The sequence below is a fragment of the Callospermophilus lateralis genome, chromosome 6 (assembly GCF_048772815.1).
Source record: "Callospermophilus lateralis isolate mCalLat2 chromosome 6, mCalLat2.hap1, whole genome shotgun sequence".
In the NCBI taxonomy this organism is placed as follows: Eukaryota; Metazoa; Chordata; class Mammalia; order Rodentia; family Sciuridae; genus Callospermophilus; species Callospermophilus lateralis.
The window spans coordinates 28,435,021-28,453,007 of record NC_135310.1 but is presented as its reverse complement, the minus strand read 5'-3'; the positions used below and the strand labels follow the sequence as shown (position 1 = coordinate 28,453,007).

Sequence of the window (17,987 nt, the reverse complement as noted above, 5' to 3'; positions counted from 1 at the left end):
AGATTTCAGAATTCTTCTAGTCCCTTCCACTTCATATTTATTCCTAGTAGTTTGAGACACTCCTACTAATGCTCCTTGCCACTAGAACTATAACAGTCTCCTAGAATGCAATCTGCTAAGATCACATTTTGGCATTATATGGTTTGTAAGTTTACCTGACTAAGGTGACTTACACAAACTGGGTATATGTTATAGTAACCATGGCTTCTTCTCTGTTGGAAATCTTCACTAAATCATACAATCAGATGCTCAACATTGAACCTCCAGACAAATGTTTCATCCAGGACCAGCTAGTTGTGTTTCTGTCTTTTCATACCATACCAGATTCAAATTCTTAGCATTATACTGCAACAAGCAGGTATTAAGAGGGCAAGAAAAAAGTTGAGAAACACTGACCCAGTGAATATGAATCCTCCCAAAGAGGTAGCAGCACATATTTTACTCAATGGTGTGCCATCTACTATTTGCCTTATCAGGAGTTCTTGTTCACAGAGAGGCTTTAAGAGAATGACACGGGAAGAGAATCCATGAATTAGCTAAGCCTTTGAAAACTGACCGGCAAGACTTCTGAATGTTTCTCAGCTTCATCATCTTGTTCTTCATTTACATTTGATGCAGCAAATACTTCAAATTGGCTGAAATCTGCAAAATTTGGTTGCTCTGGTATCTGCTGAGGTGAGGTACTAGTGTGAGTCATTAGGCCATCGGCATCCACTGGACGATGTACAGTGGGACCAGGAGCCTGGACAATGGTTTAGAACAGAGAAACATACATTGTTTTTTGGGGGGGGGTATATTAATACCATAGAACAGTCTACTTTTTCTTTGAAAATATGTTGTAAAATATATTACAATACAACATATTAGCTGTATTGTAATATATTTTAAACTGTGTTATAATAAATAGTATATTATTTATAAATCCATGGTGTATATTACTATGACATTTAGTTATAAATAAGCCTTCATAAGTGAAAAGCAGACACTCAAAAGCATTAAGATGATAAAGCTCCAATAAAAATACTTTTTCAAAGTTTTTTTATTAGAATGTTTTTTATTCATCTGAAGAATTTTATAAATTGTACGTTTGAATTTTATAATTTTATATAAATTTTTCAAATGTACAATTTATAGGATCCTATTGTCCCTTCCCCCACTATTTTTTTTTTTTCAATACTGGGACAAAAATTAGTTGTCAGAACACATGGATACCAATACCACAAAGTTTTTATTTAAAAAAAAACTTAAAAGTACATTAAAGGACAGGAGAGGGTTTGGTCCTACCCAACTCCTCTTCTTGCAGTTTTTTAGAAAGTATTTTTTTAGTTGTAGATGGACACAATATCTTTATTTTTTATGGTGGTGCTGGGAATTGAACCCAATGCCTCACACATGCTAGGCAAGTGCTCTACCACTTAGTCACAACTCTAGTCCCATATTTTTTTTCCTTAATTGGGATATTGCACAATAGTTTATGCTTTTAAAAAGTTACTTTTAAAAATGCTTCCTTATGTTTCTTTAAAAGGTCATTATTATTATTATTATTATTATTATTTTTAAAAGGTCATTATTTTTGAAGTGCAAAAGAATTAGTTTCCCAAGATCAAGTGCACTTCCCACTTCTTTTCAATCTGTCCTACACCACACCAATGATACTAAAATATTCAGTATAAAAATATATTTATTGAGTATCTACTTTGTGCCAGGCACTACGGATATAATAGGGAAGAAAACAAGGCTCATCCACTAATAAAGGTGACAGTCCAGTACAGGATAAGAGATAATAAGCAAGCAAGGAATTAAAACATGCTACAGGAATATCTTAGATGTCTCTTTCCTATTTACCCTTTAAAATTTTTCCATCACTTAGAAGATACTCTGCCTCCTCCCTTCCTCTCTAGTTTCATTGTTTCATTATTCCACATGTCCACTCCAGTTATAGTGAACTAACTGGTTTTCCCCCCAAAGAAAGCCAGGCTACTGCACATGTCCTCCCCCCAGTAAATACTACTGTATCTTTCAAGTCCCTCTTCAAATCTTTCTTCCTTCATTTTACTTTACCTTCTCAATGTTAATCTTGATTTTACTAGCCACTAAGTCTGTTCCAAAGCATTTTATAAATATATCTACTGCAGCATTTCAATTCTCCCTGAAAGGAATGCAGAGGTCTTTAACACTTCTTCCACTTATGTAAGAACACATCCAGAAAGATGCAGTGGGATTACTCTTGTAAATGCCAGACTGCAGAATATTAATGGACAGACAGCTCCCATCTCCTAAAATCTGTTATTCTTTCTCCTAAGCCCTCATTTATCAAGATATATTACTTGCTTCACTTTATTTAAGTTTAAAAGTTTATTAAATTGCAAGTTTATTAAATTGCTTTATTCATAGGATTATTAATTTTTTCCAACTTTTTTTCATTATAAAAAATGTACAATGAGTAATATTCTGTATATGCATTTTTATTTTTTCTCTTTTCACATTTTTATTGGTACATTACAGCTATACATAATGATGCGATTTCTTATCATATGTTCGTATATACACACAATCTAACAATATAATTTGGCCAATATCACTCCCTATCTCTTCTCCCCACTCCCTTCCTTCTACACATTGTCCCTTTACTCTACTGATCTCCCTTGGATTTTCATGAGACACCCCCATCACCACCACCTTTCTTTTCCTTTTCCTCTCTAGCTTCCACGTGAGAGAAAACATACAATCCTTGGCCTTCTGTGTTTGGCTTACTTTATTTGACATAATGGTCTCCTACAAATGACATAATTTCATTTTTCTTTATGGCTGATGGCTAAAACTCCATGATGTCTATATACCACATTTTCCTTTATCTATTGATGAACAACCAGGCTATTGTGAATTGTGCTGCTATAAACATGGGTATACAACTTTAATTTTTTTTTTCAGTACAGACACATTTTTTTCAAATATTTTCAACTTATGATTAATTGAATCCATAGATGCAGTACAGATGGATACAAAGGGCTGATTGTACTTTTTTTGCACCTAAACTGACATTATTTTTATGTACAGTTCATTAGCTCAAGTGGCTGGAGAACCACACCATAAACTTAAGCCTTATATAAGCAAATTAATTAGTCTGTATTCTGTGGGCAGAAAATTACCTACATGTAGACACAGTGTACTATCTGGCATTTGTATGACTTCTTCAGGATAAGTACTGAGGAGTAGTATAGCTGGTCATACGGCGGTTCCATGCCTAGTCCTCTTTTTTCCTTTGGTACTGGGGATTGAACCCACGGGTTTTGTGCACGCGAGGCAAGCATTTTACCAACTGAGCTATATCCCAAACTCTCATGCCTAGTCTTCTGAAGATCCTCCAGAGTGATTTCCATAATGGTTGTTCTAATTTACAGTCCCACAAATATATAAAATTGTTCCTTTTTCTCACATCCTCTCCAACACTTACAAAATCTCAGTGTAGTTTTGATTTGCATTTCTATAATTGCTAATGATATTCAACACTTTTTCATATATTTGTTGGTTATTTATATTTCTTTTGAAAATGTCATTTGGTTCATTTGTCCATTTATTAATAGGGTTATTTGATTTTTTGGCATTTGAGTTCTTCATAATTCCTAGATATTAATCCTCTGTTAAAAAGAGTAGCTAGCAAAAACTTTCTTCCAGTTTTTTCACATTCCTAGTTGTTTCCTTTGCTGTGAAGATTTTTAATTTGATGCCATCCCATTTATTAACTTTGGGTATTATTTCCCCAAGATTTAGAAAATAGTTTGTGCCTTTTGTAAAACAGAGTCCTCCTGAGGCAGTCATTGCCTGTGCCTGTGCTGGACTGTTGACCCCAAGTTTACTTCTAGGAGTTACATAGTTTCTAGTCAAATTCCTAAGTCTTCGATCCATTTTGAGTTGACTTTTGTGCAGGGTGAGAGAAAAGGGTGTAGTCTAGTCTCATTCTTCTACACATGGATTACCAGTTTTCCCAGCACCATTCATTGAAAAGGGTCCAATGTATGTTTCTGGCATCTTTATCAAGATCAGATGACTGTAGATGTGTGGTTTTCGTCTCTATATCTTATATTCTGTGCCACTGGTTTATGTACGTGTTTTTATGCCAGTACCATGCACTTTTTGTCACTATAGCTCTGTAGTATAATTTGAAGTCTGATATTATGATGCCTCCAGCATTGCTTTTTTGACTTAGAATTGCTTTGGCTATTCTGGGAGTCTATTCTTCCAAATTAATTTTAGGACTGTGTTTTCTAGAACTGTGAAGAATGCCATTGGTATTTTGATGGGGACTGCATTGAATCTGTATATTGCTTTTGATAGTATGGCCATTTTGACAATATTAATTCTGCCTATCCATGAGTATGGGACATCTCTCCATGTTCTTATGTCTTCTTCAATTTCTTTCTTTAATGTTCTGTAGTTTTCATTGTAGAGAGGTCTTTCACCTTGTCAGATTTATTCCTTTTTTTTTTTTTTTTTTTGGCTATTATGAATGGAACAGTGTTCCTGATTTCTTTCTCAGCAAATTCACTGACTTCACTTTAAAGGATCTTTCAGGAAATAACCCATATTATTATTGAAATCCTTTTCTTCCAAAATCCTCATCTTCATTGAATGAAATACTCATTAAGGATAATTATTAGGTGATTCCTGACCTTCCAAATAAATGTATAATAGAATTGAATATCCAACCGACAAACTGATCAGGAGGAAATAATAGCCAACATTTATTAATGAGTACCCTGGAGAATTACCTGTGAGGGCTGTGGTCTTGGAGGCACTGCAGGAGGTTGGGCAACAACTCCAGCCTGTTGTTGTCCTGTGTGAATATGCAAGTCTTCTTTTTAGCAAATATATAGTCACTTTGCTAATAGAAAAAACAGGCTGAATCAATGTGACCACATGATAAACATTTCTAAGAATGCTTGATAATTATAGGACAGTGAATACTATCTTGTACAACAGTCTATAGGTCACCCATTGGCCAAATCTCTTGACTTTTCCTCAGACCTTATTTCTCTTGGGAACTGCATTACATGAGAGACTCCTGATAAGCTCCTATTTCCATACTAGAATATATTCTCATCTTTTCCTGCTATATTTCTGATTGCTTGTTAGCTATCAGATACAAAGACTTCCAATTTTTCTTTTTAACACTTCACTCTACCATTTCTATGCAAATAATTCTAAACATTACATTGATCTTTCTTTGCTTGAAGATCCAGTGACCTGGTGATTATTTAGATTTTTCCTTACCATTTCAAACTCACAATGACTAAAACATGACCTTATTACCCTTTGCCCATCATTTCTATTTCAATCAATGTAATAGCAATACTGTCAGTTGAAATTTTAACAAATTATGACTGTTCTTGCCCTTTCATTAGCCAAGTGAAGGCCTATTACTCTCCCACCCCTGATATCACTACATCTTCTTTTCAAATTTCCTGAGTTATACCTCAGGTTTCTATATGTATTATTTCCATTCAAACACACAAAAAGAGAGTTACTAAGAAAAAACATCCCCTTTATTTGATGTATCTTTACATCCAGATTTTTTTTCTTCATAAAAATACAATAAATAAGACATATTAACAAGAATGGAAATAAAATGTTGTATGTCTTGGATTAACTTTAAAATTAAATGATAATATATATTGTGCTTCTTTGGCCCCTACCTGTGGTGACTGTAAAGGTCCGATTCATATCTAAGGATGATGATCTAGAATGAGAGGGCTGTGGCCTTGGAGGGGGAGGTGGTGGTGCAGTGTTATCAGGAGAAGTTCCTGAATGAGACCTGCAAAATTCACCCCATAACAATTGGTCATGCTATTCATATTGGAAAAATTTTTAAGCATTCAAACTTGGCTAAGCAGCAAATGACCCTACTAGCATGACATTTTCTCAAGCAGTACCTATTTAAATATAACCATCAGTAAAGATAGCACTATTATGTGTCCTAAACAAGTGGTTTTTTTAAAATGTTGTAAAGTAAAACAATAAACAGTATTTTAAAAATTTGGAGAAGTTGTCAACATGATTTCAAGCTAAACTTGCAAACCATAGGCTGCTTTTCCCATTCAACTAAAGGTAATAATAAAAAAAATTAAAATTTTAATTTTACAAAAAGAGAAACTCTACTATCAAACTTGGTTTATTTATCTTCCAAACTTATTAAAAACTGGAGTCTGGTAAGCTGAGGTCAAACCTGGGTAAACTATCTGAGGTGCCCATTCTGTTTCATCAAAGACCATATTACTTAAGAGCTCAACTCGCCCTAGAGATTCACTTCTTTGCTACTGAAGTCTTTGCTACTTTCAGTCTTCTTCTGAAAAGGATCTCCATGGATACTGGCAATCTGGTCTTCATATATAGGGATAAAAAGAATAAAACCAAGATGACTGAAAACTCTTAAGAAACACAGGAAGAACTACATGAAAAATTGGAAAGAAGCAAGCAGACTTAATTTATGGGGAGAGAAATATGCTTCTGTTCTGAACAGCTTTTAGTGAATGGCAAAGTCTTCACAGACAAATCTCTTGCCATCCTCCCACCCTATCCCACACAAATTGTTTGTGCCTAAGCTTTAATGTAACACAGAAGTTTAGGGTCAGGGGCTTGCACTGCTGGGCTGTGTTGGATGCTGTTTTAAAACAGAATTTTTTTGGTACTTGCCATAACTTATTCATTTATTTCTTTAGACTCTGTTTCTCTACAAAAAGGACTATATTAAGCTTCTATTGTGAAGAAGTTATCAGCCTTTAGAACTTCCACAAAATACATGTGGAAAAAAACAAAACAGAATTTCATTGATTTTTCTAATTAAGTTGGAAAGAATGAAAATTACTTGTCTTTTACATATTACCAAAAAGTAACCTAACAACTTTCAGAGAACAAAATAATGTGTATGTGGTTCCAAATGATTTTAAGTATTAAACTGCATCAAAATAAAAAAATGCATTAAAATATTTTAACACTTTTAATTGGCAGAAATACTGACCTTTGACGAGTTACATTGCTCCCGATCTGTTCTGGGTCAGAAGTAAAAGAGTCTGAACTACTGTAACCATCTGCTGATAAATGGGATATGTCCTATTTAATAATAATCATTTCTTTACTTTTTGCTCTAACCCACACAAATATAAGTGAGAGACTGTTTCAAATCAAAAAATATTCAAAGACTGCTAATAGGTAACGTTCATCCTAATGTTATTAACTGTAAAAAATTAAGTATCAATCAAATAAATCATGCATATGTATACAACAAATCATTATCTAGAAACTTAATACTTAATGATACAGAATTATTCAAAATAAGTCACAAAATGTTATATATGTTACAATTTCATATTATACAAAACCAGAACTATAGATTGAGTATGCCTTATTTGAAATGCTTGGGGCCAGAAATATTTTGTTTCCAATGTTTTGGATTCTGAAATATTTACATGTATATAATGAGATGTTTTAGGGATATTTAAAGATAAGATCTGTTTCATATACACCTTATACATACAGCCTATAGGTAATTATATATATTTTTTAGTGTTCCTGTGCTTTGACTGTAAACTATCACATGAATTTAAGTGTCGAATTTTATACTTGTGGTGTCATGCTGGCAATCAAAAAGCTTGAGATTCTGAAACATTTCAGATTTTTGATTTTCAGATTAGGATTGCTCAACCTGTATTATACACACACAGAATAAGAACTAAAGTTAATGATGACTTTGTTAACCATGGTCATTTGTAAAATAGAGTATGAATAGTTATTTTGTTATTTCTGTTTATCTTTTACATTTTTGCAGTTAAATGTGAACTGCTTTGTAATGTAAAAAAGTCACCTTCAAAGAATAAATTTTAAAATATTTAAAATAAAGAAAATGAACTTTAAAATTGTTGAAGTGAAAAATAAAACAACCTGAAGTAACATATGCTGGCAATAATAAATTTTTTTAGCTAGGGGTCCTTGATTTTTCTATGTCCTCAAAGACTTAGAAAGCAGCAGGGAGGGCTGGGTTTGTTGCTCAGTGGTACAGCACTTGCCTAGCATGTGTGAGGCACTGGGTTCGATTCTCAGCACCACATATAAATAAATAAAATAAAGGTCAATCAACAACTAAAAAAAAAAAAATTAAAATAGAAACTCAAGGTATAATCTGAAGGAAAACTATATACACTTTTAAGGATACTGGTTATTAGGTTTAATTTCATTTCAAAACTTATCCTTTTACTTTTTCTTGCCATATAATGGAATTACTTAATTGGTAAAAGAACGATGCTAAAATGAACATATTTCCACTTAGCTGTCCTAACATATATGTCAAATTTTAGATGTATAAGACTGAAGTCTTAATTCTTTCCCCACAAACCTACTATCATGACAGCCTTCCTCATTTCCCAGCTACAGATAAAAAGCCCCAAAATTACCCCTGCCTCTTCTCTCCAATCTTATACCACAGAGGTAAGCAAACTCTGTGGCTTTCTAGGAAATGTTCAAAATTCAGCCCCAAATCTGACTACTTCTTAGTATATCCACTGCTACCACTCTAAACTGAGCCACTCTCTTCTCCTGCCTGAATTATTATAACTCTCTCCTGAACTGTCTCTCTTGCCTTCTTTTGGTCTATTACTATTAGAACTGCCAGAGTGACCTCGTTTTTTTGGTTTTGTTTTTTTAAAGTAAATTCAGATTATTTCACTTCTCTATTCAGAATCTTCTAATTGCTTTTCCATTCAGTAAAGGTCAAAGTCTTGCACTGCTCCTTGCTACTATTCTACCACTTACTACTCTGACTTGCCAAACCTTTTATTACACATCTGTTTGCGGTCCCAACAGGAACAAGTTTCCTTTCTTAAGGTTTTACTAATTCCTGTGCCTTAATTCATCCTTCTTTTAGGATTCAAACAGCTGAATCACTCTTCTCCTTCAAGTTTTGACTCAAAACTTGGTAAGGCCTTTTTAAAACACTTTATTTAAAATGGCATTCCTTCTTCCCTTTCCAGCCTTATTTTTTTACATGGTATTAATTACCTTCTAATTTAAGAGCTTCCCTCTCTCTTATTATCTTATCTCTCTTACAGAATATAAACTCTATATGGGCAAAAATTTTTTTTCTTTTTTGTTTACTGCTAAATTCCCAGTACTTTGAACAAAACTTGGCACTTAGTATCTGATTAGCACTGGCTGAATGAATAAACATATCCACAATGTTTTGTGAGACACAAAGAAAAAATGTTGATAGAAAAGAGCCAATGGACCAAGCTGGGAGGGAGCAGCCTTGCCTCAAGCAGGTGGCAATGAAAGGTGGCCATTTGTTCACAGACAGGGTAGGATGATTAAAAGAGTTAACTATCTTTTACTTTACTCAGTGAAGACAGCACTAAATGGCTACACATTTGAAGCACTCAGACTTTTAAATACATCCACACTTAATATACTTCAAATGGAAAGTGTGAGGCAAATGTTTCACTTACTTACCTACAGTATTTCCAGAAGCAAATTTCACAGATGAATTTATCTTATTTTCTTCTGAAAGGTCAGATGGTTTCACAAGTAAGGGGCTGGTCGGATTAGTATGATCTAGTGGAGAATTAATAGGTAAAAATACAAATACTAGTATTTGAATTGATAAATTCATAAAGTTTAGAATATAAAACTTCATTTAGATATTCTAAAAAAGTGGCAAATAAATCCATGAGATATTAGACAAAATAATATTTTTAATAAAAATAAATGTAAACCTGTTTATATGGAATTTCGTCATTGGCCATAATAAGATACTTGATAATGAAAGAATTTATCTGCACGTTCAATTTTAGCTTGGTAGTGCAATTGCTTAAACAAAACACCATATATATTGGGCTACAGATAAGTTAATTAATGATACTAATTCACACAAGAAAAAAAAAATCTACCTTTCAGAAACTTTAACCAAAATATTTAGTCTAAACTGACAGGAAATTCCAGAAGTTCAAGTAAAACAGACAATTTAAAAACTTATACAAAGGCCAAAATCTACTTTTACATATCTTTTTTAGTTAAAAACTGAACACACTTTAAATAATTCATGATGGTGATCACATAAATCCAGGGTTATTGGAAAAGTCACATTTCCACATGCCCTTATTCTAAAACCTTATACTTTAAGATCAGTAATTTCCTTTAAAAAACTGCAACATAGGCCAGTGCAGTGGCACATGTCTATAATCCCAGCAGCTTGAAGCTGAGGCAAGAGAATCAGAGTTCAAAGCCAGTTGCAAGCAACTTTAGCAAGATCCTGTCTCAAAATAGAAAATTTTAAAAAGGGGGGTCTAGGGATGTGGCTCAGTGGTTAGATTCAATCCCTAGTACCATAACCAAAACAAAAAACTGCAATATAAGCAAACACACGTGTCTACAAACACAATAGTTAGAAAGCACTAGATTTGGAAAATAAGCAATTAAAATACAATCTAGTAACATCTTCCTTACCACTGCCAGTTCTTTTAAGTTCCATTTCCTGCATGTGGATTTTGCTTGGAGTCATACGAATGGGAACTGGATGAACAATAGCAGTATCCTAAAGATAATGGGAGTAAATATAGATTTTGTTTTTAAAATGTCAAGTTAATACCATTAAATAATCAAAACTAACAACAATGCAAAAACTAGTAGAAAGATTTTCTCACTTACATTAAGGTAAAGATGAAAATAAATTTTCATAATCAAAAGCTTAGTTGATTTTATCAAGTCAAATAATCTGATTTCTTTTATAAAAAGTACATCTTAAATTGAGTGATTAAACATTTACATGAAAAAATTCTCTTATAAAAACACAGTTCACGACAATATTCAAAAGCAATTTAAAATGGTCTGTTGAAATTATACAACTGTTAAATCCCGAGGTTAAAGTAAATTATTTCATGAAAACCCAGACTAAAAACATTTTCGTAGACTACTTAAGAAAATTTGATGATTTTTTTCACCTATAAAACAAAGATAATGAGCTGTCAATTTAATTGGGATAGTGGGTACAATACATCCTTTCTATGGAATAATTCAAATTGTTAAAAACAGAGTGCCTCAAATTTTAGCTCAGACTTCCACAAAGGAACTGATTATTTCAGAAAGCAAGTAAGACTCCCTGTCTAATCTGCTAATACTTTTCCTACCATTTACATGATGGCAATATATATAACTTGGTGAGTGGTGATTTAGAGGCATAAAGAAGCTATTTGTATAGGCTTTTGTAAATAATGAAAGAGCAAAGGTAAGGAAGAAGAGGACGAAGACTAATGGAGACATCTCAGAAAGGGTGGGAGAAGAGTGAGGTTCCCTGGGACACGGAGAAGCCTCGTCCTGACCCCTGGTAGAGGAATCAGAACCAGGTCAAGCATCTGAATTCACAGCAACAGACCTGCTGAAAAACATGGCCAAGGGAGCTTGGCTCCTCCTATGAGGAATCAGTTCATACTCTGTACATGCTGCAGTTAAAAACAAATTTGAGACCCTTCAATTTCAAATATCTATTAATGAGTTAAGTTTATAATTTAGTGTAGAGGATGCTGAATTTTAGTTTATACTGGACACTGTTTTGGTGATAATACTGAGTTAACACCAAGACCTTGAGAGGGAAAGTTATGTTCCTGCATATGGTCTCTTACTGGACCAGCCTCCTTGGCTTACTCTCATCACCTTAAAATTCAATTTATAACAAATTCTTTAGAGCCACTATCTTGATAAAGTCATTCAAAGTAATTTCCTGCTCCTATACCTAAGAGAATTTTAAATAGGGTTAATATTTATCCAAGAAGCCTAATATTTCCCCTATACATCCTAAAATTGTAGTTATAAAGACCAACATTACAGATGGATCAAAGTTGAGACTTCTCATAATGAGTGACTCTCAAAATATAATAATACACTTAAGATACTATTTAAATTATAGTTGCAATATAAAAAACATGGCTTTAGGGGTTGGGAGTAGAGTGCTCACCTTGCATGCATAAGGCCTTGGGTTCAATCCCCAGCACCACAAAAGTAAATACACACTCACAACATGGTTTTATACATGACTATTTTCTTAATTCATAATTTCTTATAATGTCAGAGTTTCAATCTTTGTTAATCTGTAGATGTGAGCTGTTTCTCTTTGTAGTTATATATTTAAAAAAATATATTTTCTAGTTGTCAATGCACCTTTATCTTATTTATTTATATGTGGTGCTGAGAATTGAACCCAGTGCCTCACATATGCTAGGCAAGTGCTCTCCCACTGAGCCACTGCCCCACCCCCAGTTATACACTTTTTTAAGCTGATGGTTTTGAATGTCCTTTTGTATATTTCTTTCTTGCAATCTGCACGTCTTTTACACACTTCTGTATTCATTTATTTTCTGATGCACAGGAGCTTCAAAACATTCTACATTCGCTTTTTTCAGTGTATGATAAATATATTCTTGTTACTGAGTTTCCTTTATTATGTTCTTGATATATAATTTCAATTTAGCCTAATTAACTGCTTTTTTTTGGTACCGGGGATTGGATCCAGAGGCACTTTAACACTGAGCCACATTTCCAGCCCTAATGAACTGTTTTTTAAAAACAGTTTGTGCAAGTGGTACCTTTAAATTTTTTTTTTCTTTTCTCTCAAAGTCTTAAAAGATACATGACTTCTTCTCAATGTTTTATAATCTTGCCCTTACATTTACTATTGTATCAGAAGGGAAAGGTTTTTGTTTTAAACGTGATGCTAGGAAAGCAGCTAAGTTCAGTTTTGTTTATTCCTCTCAAAATGTTCTTGAAAAAAATCTGTAGCCTAGAGTCTTGGGCAATGTATTTTTCACTCTATTCTTAGATAAATTTATATCATTCTAATCACTTACAAATTATAGATTACTTGACTGATTAATATATAAATTGCTAAAATAGGTAAACCTGACTCTGAAGGTGATTTTCTACTTTTCTTTTAGTTAATTTTCGCTTTATGTATTTTTAACTTATGCATTTTGTCATTTAATTGTACATACTAGGCAAAATATAGCTCTGTATATTTACAATTTTAGTTGCATAAATAAGTGTTATAAGAATCAGAATTCACCATTCTAAGACAAGATCAAGGAAAAAGAAATGATAGCACATGTGAAAATAATTTCTGATTCCAAACCCAAACAAATCAGAGGGAAAAAAATGTCAAATTTAGATGCTTCAAATTTGTAACATTTATCTAATATATATTCTATGTGTATAAAATCAGATTTATAAAATTTAAAATAGTTGGAAATATTAACTAGTATTTGTATACATTTGTGGTATAAAAAAGGGAGGTCAAGAAAATCAGGAATGTTCTGTAACTTCATTCAGGTCTTCTGTACCAACAAATCAATATTCTGTAGCACACTGTATTCATACAACTACTGGTTGCTGTGGTTCTACAATGGCTTTAGTACAGTGGATCTACTGACAGCAGAACATGGTAGTGCTTTGATCAACTTGACACACATGACCACGTCTAACCTCAGATTAAGATATCAGAAGTTGCATTTACGACTGTCATGTGCAGCAAGATAGGGAGCTTTCACTTTAAGCATTTTAGCATCCATATGAAGAACCAAAATGTATACAAATCTCTTAGTCCTAAGACACATGTGCCGTAAGATGCCAAAGTAACACTTTCTCTGCTCCAACCTAGTGTTTTTAAATAGTGAGGAGGAAACAAAATTGACTGGCCAACATCTTCTTATCTAGTCAGATTACCCAAATCCTTCAGGAAATCCATTTCTAATCATTCATGGCACATCTGTGCTATGTATTTGGTGTGATTTTATATAATGCAGTACTTTATTGAATTATATATATATGTATCTCATAGATCTAATTTTTCTACATGCCTTAAATGCTACTATTCTTATCTGCCTGAATCCAGTCCTGCCTACTTTTCATTCTCATGTCAGGGAATTAGGTATTAGACCTCTTGATCCCTCTTGCTTCAGTTAATTCACATTGTTGCCTAAGTGATCTTCCCCTTACTGTCCCTGCCCACTCATTCAGGTACTCTGTGTTATCTCCTGGTGCTATCACCCTGTAAGGTGAAATTCAGCTATTTACTCTAGTTTATGAAGATTTTCTCAATCTACTTTCAACTACATTCCTCAGCTCCCACTGTTCCTCCATAGGTATATGCACCCTATACTATGACCACAATGAACTGATCCTGCTTATGATACTCTCCCTGCCTGGACTACCCTTGTCCATTTTGTCAATGTCTATTTTCAGTGAAGACTAAGCATACTACTACAACCTCTTGTGAAATCCTTCCCACATAGCCAACCTTTCTCTGCCTACAGCTTTGTTCAGCTGAAAATGAGATAATTAGAAGCTTAATTTCATTGGAACTCTGAAAGTCTAATAACTAACCATCCCAGTGTGCACATGAAAGTGCACTGTGCTATGTAAGTGCTACAGATCAGTTTGAAGCTTTTCAGAGATTTTTTATTTTATTGAGCAAAGGGTTAATTACCAAGATTTAGTTCCTTTTTAATATTCCATTATATATTTTCAACACTGAAGGGCTGGGCTGTAGCTCAGTGGTAGAGTGCTCGTCTAGCATGAGTAATAACTTGAGATCAATCCCCTAACTCACTAAATATATCACTGAAAGGTAAGTTAAATTCACATGAAAACTTAAGTTTTATTATTTTTATCTTCTCCCTTCTAATCTGAAAGGGTCTCTTTTACATACTTAAAATCCTTATTTATATAAGCCTTGCAAAGGATTATCTGGGATTGTGGCTCCAGGCTGTGCTCTATAAATAGTCAATATTTCAGTTAGTATTAAATGAAGGTTAAGAAACTCAGATTCTAAAGCACACAATTAGGAGAAAGGAAGGCATTCTCCCAACTGAAAAATTAAAGATTACAGGTTAGAGAACAAAGTTCAGGTTTAAGCTTACCAACATAAATGAAAAAAGATTTTCTAGATGTCAGAGTATAAATATTTAAGAATGTCAACTTAATTTTTCCCCATTTTTTCATTTGTTCTTTTTACATATACATGGCAGTAGAGTGCCTTTTGACATATTATACATATATGGAGTATACTTTCCCATTCTGTGATTGTATATGATATGGAGTTAGCTGGTCATGTATTCACATATGAACATAGGGAAAGCCATGTCTGCTATGAATGCCAATTAAAATGATCAAATTCAGAAGTCTAACTTCAAGTTTAAAATGTCAAGCATTCTTTATTTTCCTACAGTCTCTTGTCTACCACACTAGAAATAACAAAGCATACTTTTAAACACTCATAAATTAGGATATTATTTCCAAGTAAGAACATCACTTGTAATAAGCTTAACATTCCTCTATATTTCCTGGCAGTCATGAGTCAATTTATTTTGCCTCTGAGCTCTAGATTTTTATATATAATGTTCTTCCTTTGTTTCACAAAGAGATTAAGATGATTTTTTTTTCTATAAAATACCTTCATTAAGTAAACAAAATTAACTGGACTATATATTAAAAAAATTAGCAGGTAGAAATAAAATAGGGAACTCTTAAAGCTTAAAACTTGTCACTTCCCAAAAGATCTTAATTATGGCTGCTAATAAGCAGCAAAAATTTCAACTGTTGGCTTTATTTCTCTTGCACTTTTCAGATAAAAGTAAAAAATAAATGCTTTAAATATACTAACAGAAGTAAAAGGCACAGAAGATCTACATATAAAATTGGTCCCTGTATATTTTAATAGACTATAAACATTTTTAAAATATATTATGTTTGAATTAAATGACTGTAACAGCATCCTCTATGTTTCAAATACAAATTCTATAAAAAAATTTTTTTAGGTGATAGACCTTTATTTATTTATTTCTATATATGTGGTGCTGAGAATCAAACCCGGTGCTGGTGCCTCACATATGCCAGGCAAGTGCTCTCCCACTGAGCCTCACTGAGCCCTCAATACAAATTCTTTAAAATTTTATAGGCACCCAAAATCCACTGATTGAAACTGAAGATATTTTATCTTTAAAGCCACTTCTCCAAATCCATATTAAATGATGAAGCCATTTAAATACTTAATTATTAATTGCCAGCTGCTAAATCTAAGAATGCCTGTGTCACTTTCTACATGGCTTTCTACTCAGCTCACTTAAGAAAACAAAACCAAAAAAACCCTACCTTTACACTCTTCTTCCCTTACTACTTAATTCCTCTTTTGTTTTTGGAAAGTGCTTATTAGCATGGAGGGGGGGAGGGAGGGGAGAGAGAGAGCACAAGAGAGCATGCACACGAGCATGCAAAGGCAGAGAAATGAACAGAGAGAAAAATAATTTAAAGTTTTGAAGTTTTCAAACAACTTCAAGGACAGGAGGGGCATAGATGAAATTAACTTTATAGAGATAAAATTTATTTTTACAATCAGGATATGAACTTTGTAGCATTTTCAAAAAACACAGTAAACCACAGGAAGACAAGACAGGTTCCTTTGCACAAGAGAAATTTTTGACAAATAGCTATGTATTGTTTTACTGAACTTGATTCTATCTAACAGAACTTAACATACTAATTAAACAAAAGCCTATCATTTGAAGCGTTTTTAAAAAGATGACACTGCATAAATATTTACATACACAGTACATATTACATGATGCATAAGCATACAAATAATATTTACAGAAGTGTCACTACATTGAAATACATAGTATGTTAAATAAAACATACATTTAATTAGCAAATGACAACATGGTTAACCAAATCAATTATCACAAAATGCTTCTTTAGACACATGTATCAGATTTAAAAAGCATAGTTTTTCTCACCAAAATAACTAGATACAAGGAATGGAAAAAAAAATTCTTTCCACCATTAAACACACAAAAATTGAAAAGTCTGCCAACATTTCCCTCTAAGCACTACACTGAATCATGCATATTGGCTAAAAAACCATAATGAATGGAAATTTGGGTTAATAAAATTAATTTCAAACAAGCAAGCTAAGTGATTGACTTACAGGATCAGCTGGTGCAATGTTAGAATCAAATTGGGTCAGAGTTTGTGAGCTTGAAGAGCGTTCACTAAATGTCTCCCACTGCTGAACAGACAGAGGAGAGACAAGTCAGCATGATGAGAAAGATGGAGTAAAAGATCACTGGAGAAGATTTAGCAAAGTAATTCAGAGGTTGCACTGCAAGCTGTGTTTCATAGGTCTAACATTATTATGTAACTTCTATTTTTCCATGAACATCTTATACTTATCTATCTTGGGTCATTTTGAATAAAAGGCAAACAGTGTCACAAGCAGATATCAACTGAATAGTAATAATTTTTTGCAATCTCTACTAAAGAGATTCACAGCCTTACAGAATTAAGATTCAAAACATAATAAAGGACCATATTGTGAGTGATATAAATGGCTACCAAGTGAAAATGTAAAGGGGTTTGTCTTGCCTGGAAGAAAGAATAATCCTTCTTTTAAAATTCAAACGTTAATGCATTGATTTGGTAAATGGTAACAAAGTTTTGATTAAAACAAAGCAAGTCAGTGTGACTTGCCAGTGCGACCCCTGAAAGATGATTCTATTATGTTCGTGCACATATTTTATACATATGCATAGATATTTAATAAAATATAATTGAGATAAAATGCAAGGAATTCTGGAATTAATATGTTTGCGCTTATGTCAACCTGTAGCAAGTCAACCCCTGCAATCAGCACAACAAACAGGGCCATGCTAGTTCACAAGATGGAATCGCCAATCAGGCACCCCCCTCCCCATGCTAGAAAAATCAGAATGCAGCCACAATGAGAGCAAATCAAGCATTTGAGTATGTGTTATATATAGAAGATGTATATGAAGTATTACGTATCTAAAAGAGGTACACAAAGAAATATCATACCTCTTAAAATAGTGGATAATTCAATATTAATTACAGTAAATTCCATTTGTTGTAGAGATCTTAGTAATATGGTACAGAATTTTTATATT

At 33.2% G+C, this 17,987-nt stretch overlaps 1 protein-coding gene across 7 annotated transcripts in view; it reads right to left on the bottom strand.

Annotated features, from left to right (window-relative positions):
• Positions 1 to 17,987, bottom strand: part of Reps1 (RALBP1 associated Eps domain containing 1) — a 76,410-nt gene that overhangs the window by 4,471 nt on the left and 53,952 nt on the right. For 2 of the 7 annotated variants that reach the window (XM_076858198.2, XM_076858200.2), the window contains exons 10-16: positions 17,012 to 17,092; positions 10,489 to 10,576; positions 9,496 to 9,597; positions 7,016 to 7,088; positions 5,694 to 5,812; positions 4,770 to 4,834; positions 557 to 742 (exon numbers count right to left, since the gene is read on the bottom strand). In XM_076858198.2, coding sequence (XP_076714313.1) covers positions 557 to 742; positions 4,770 to 4,834; positions 5,694 to 5,812; positions 7,016 to 7,088; positions 9,496 to 9,597; positions 10,489 to 10,576; positions 17,012 to 17,092 — 714 coding nt within the window. The remainder of the gene's footprint in view (positions 1 to 556; positions 743 to 4,769; positions 4,835 to 5,693; positions 5,813 to 7,015; positions 7,089 to 9,495; positions 9,598 to 10,488; positions 10,577 to 17,011; positions 17,093 to 17,987) is intronic. The other 5 variants (XM_076858199.2, XM_076858202.2, XM_076858204.2 and 2 more) reach the window with 3 other exon arrangements.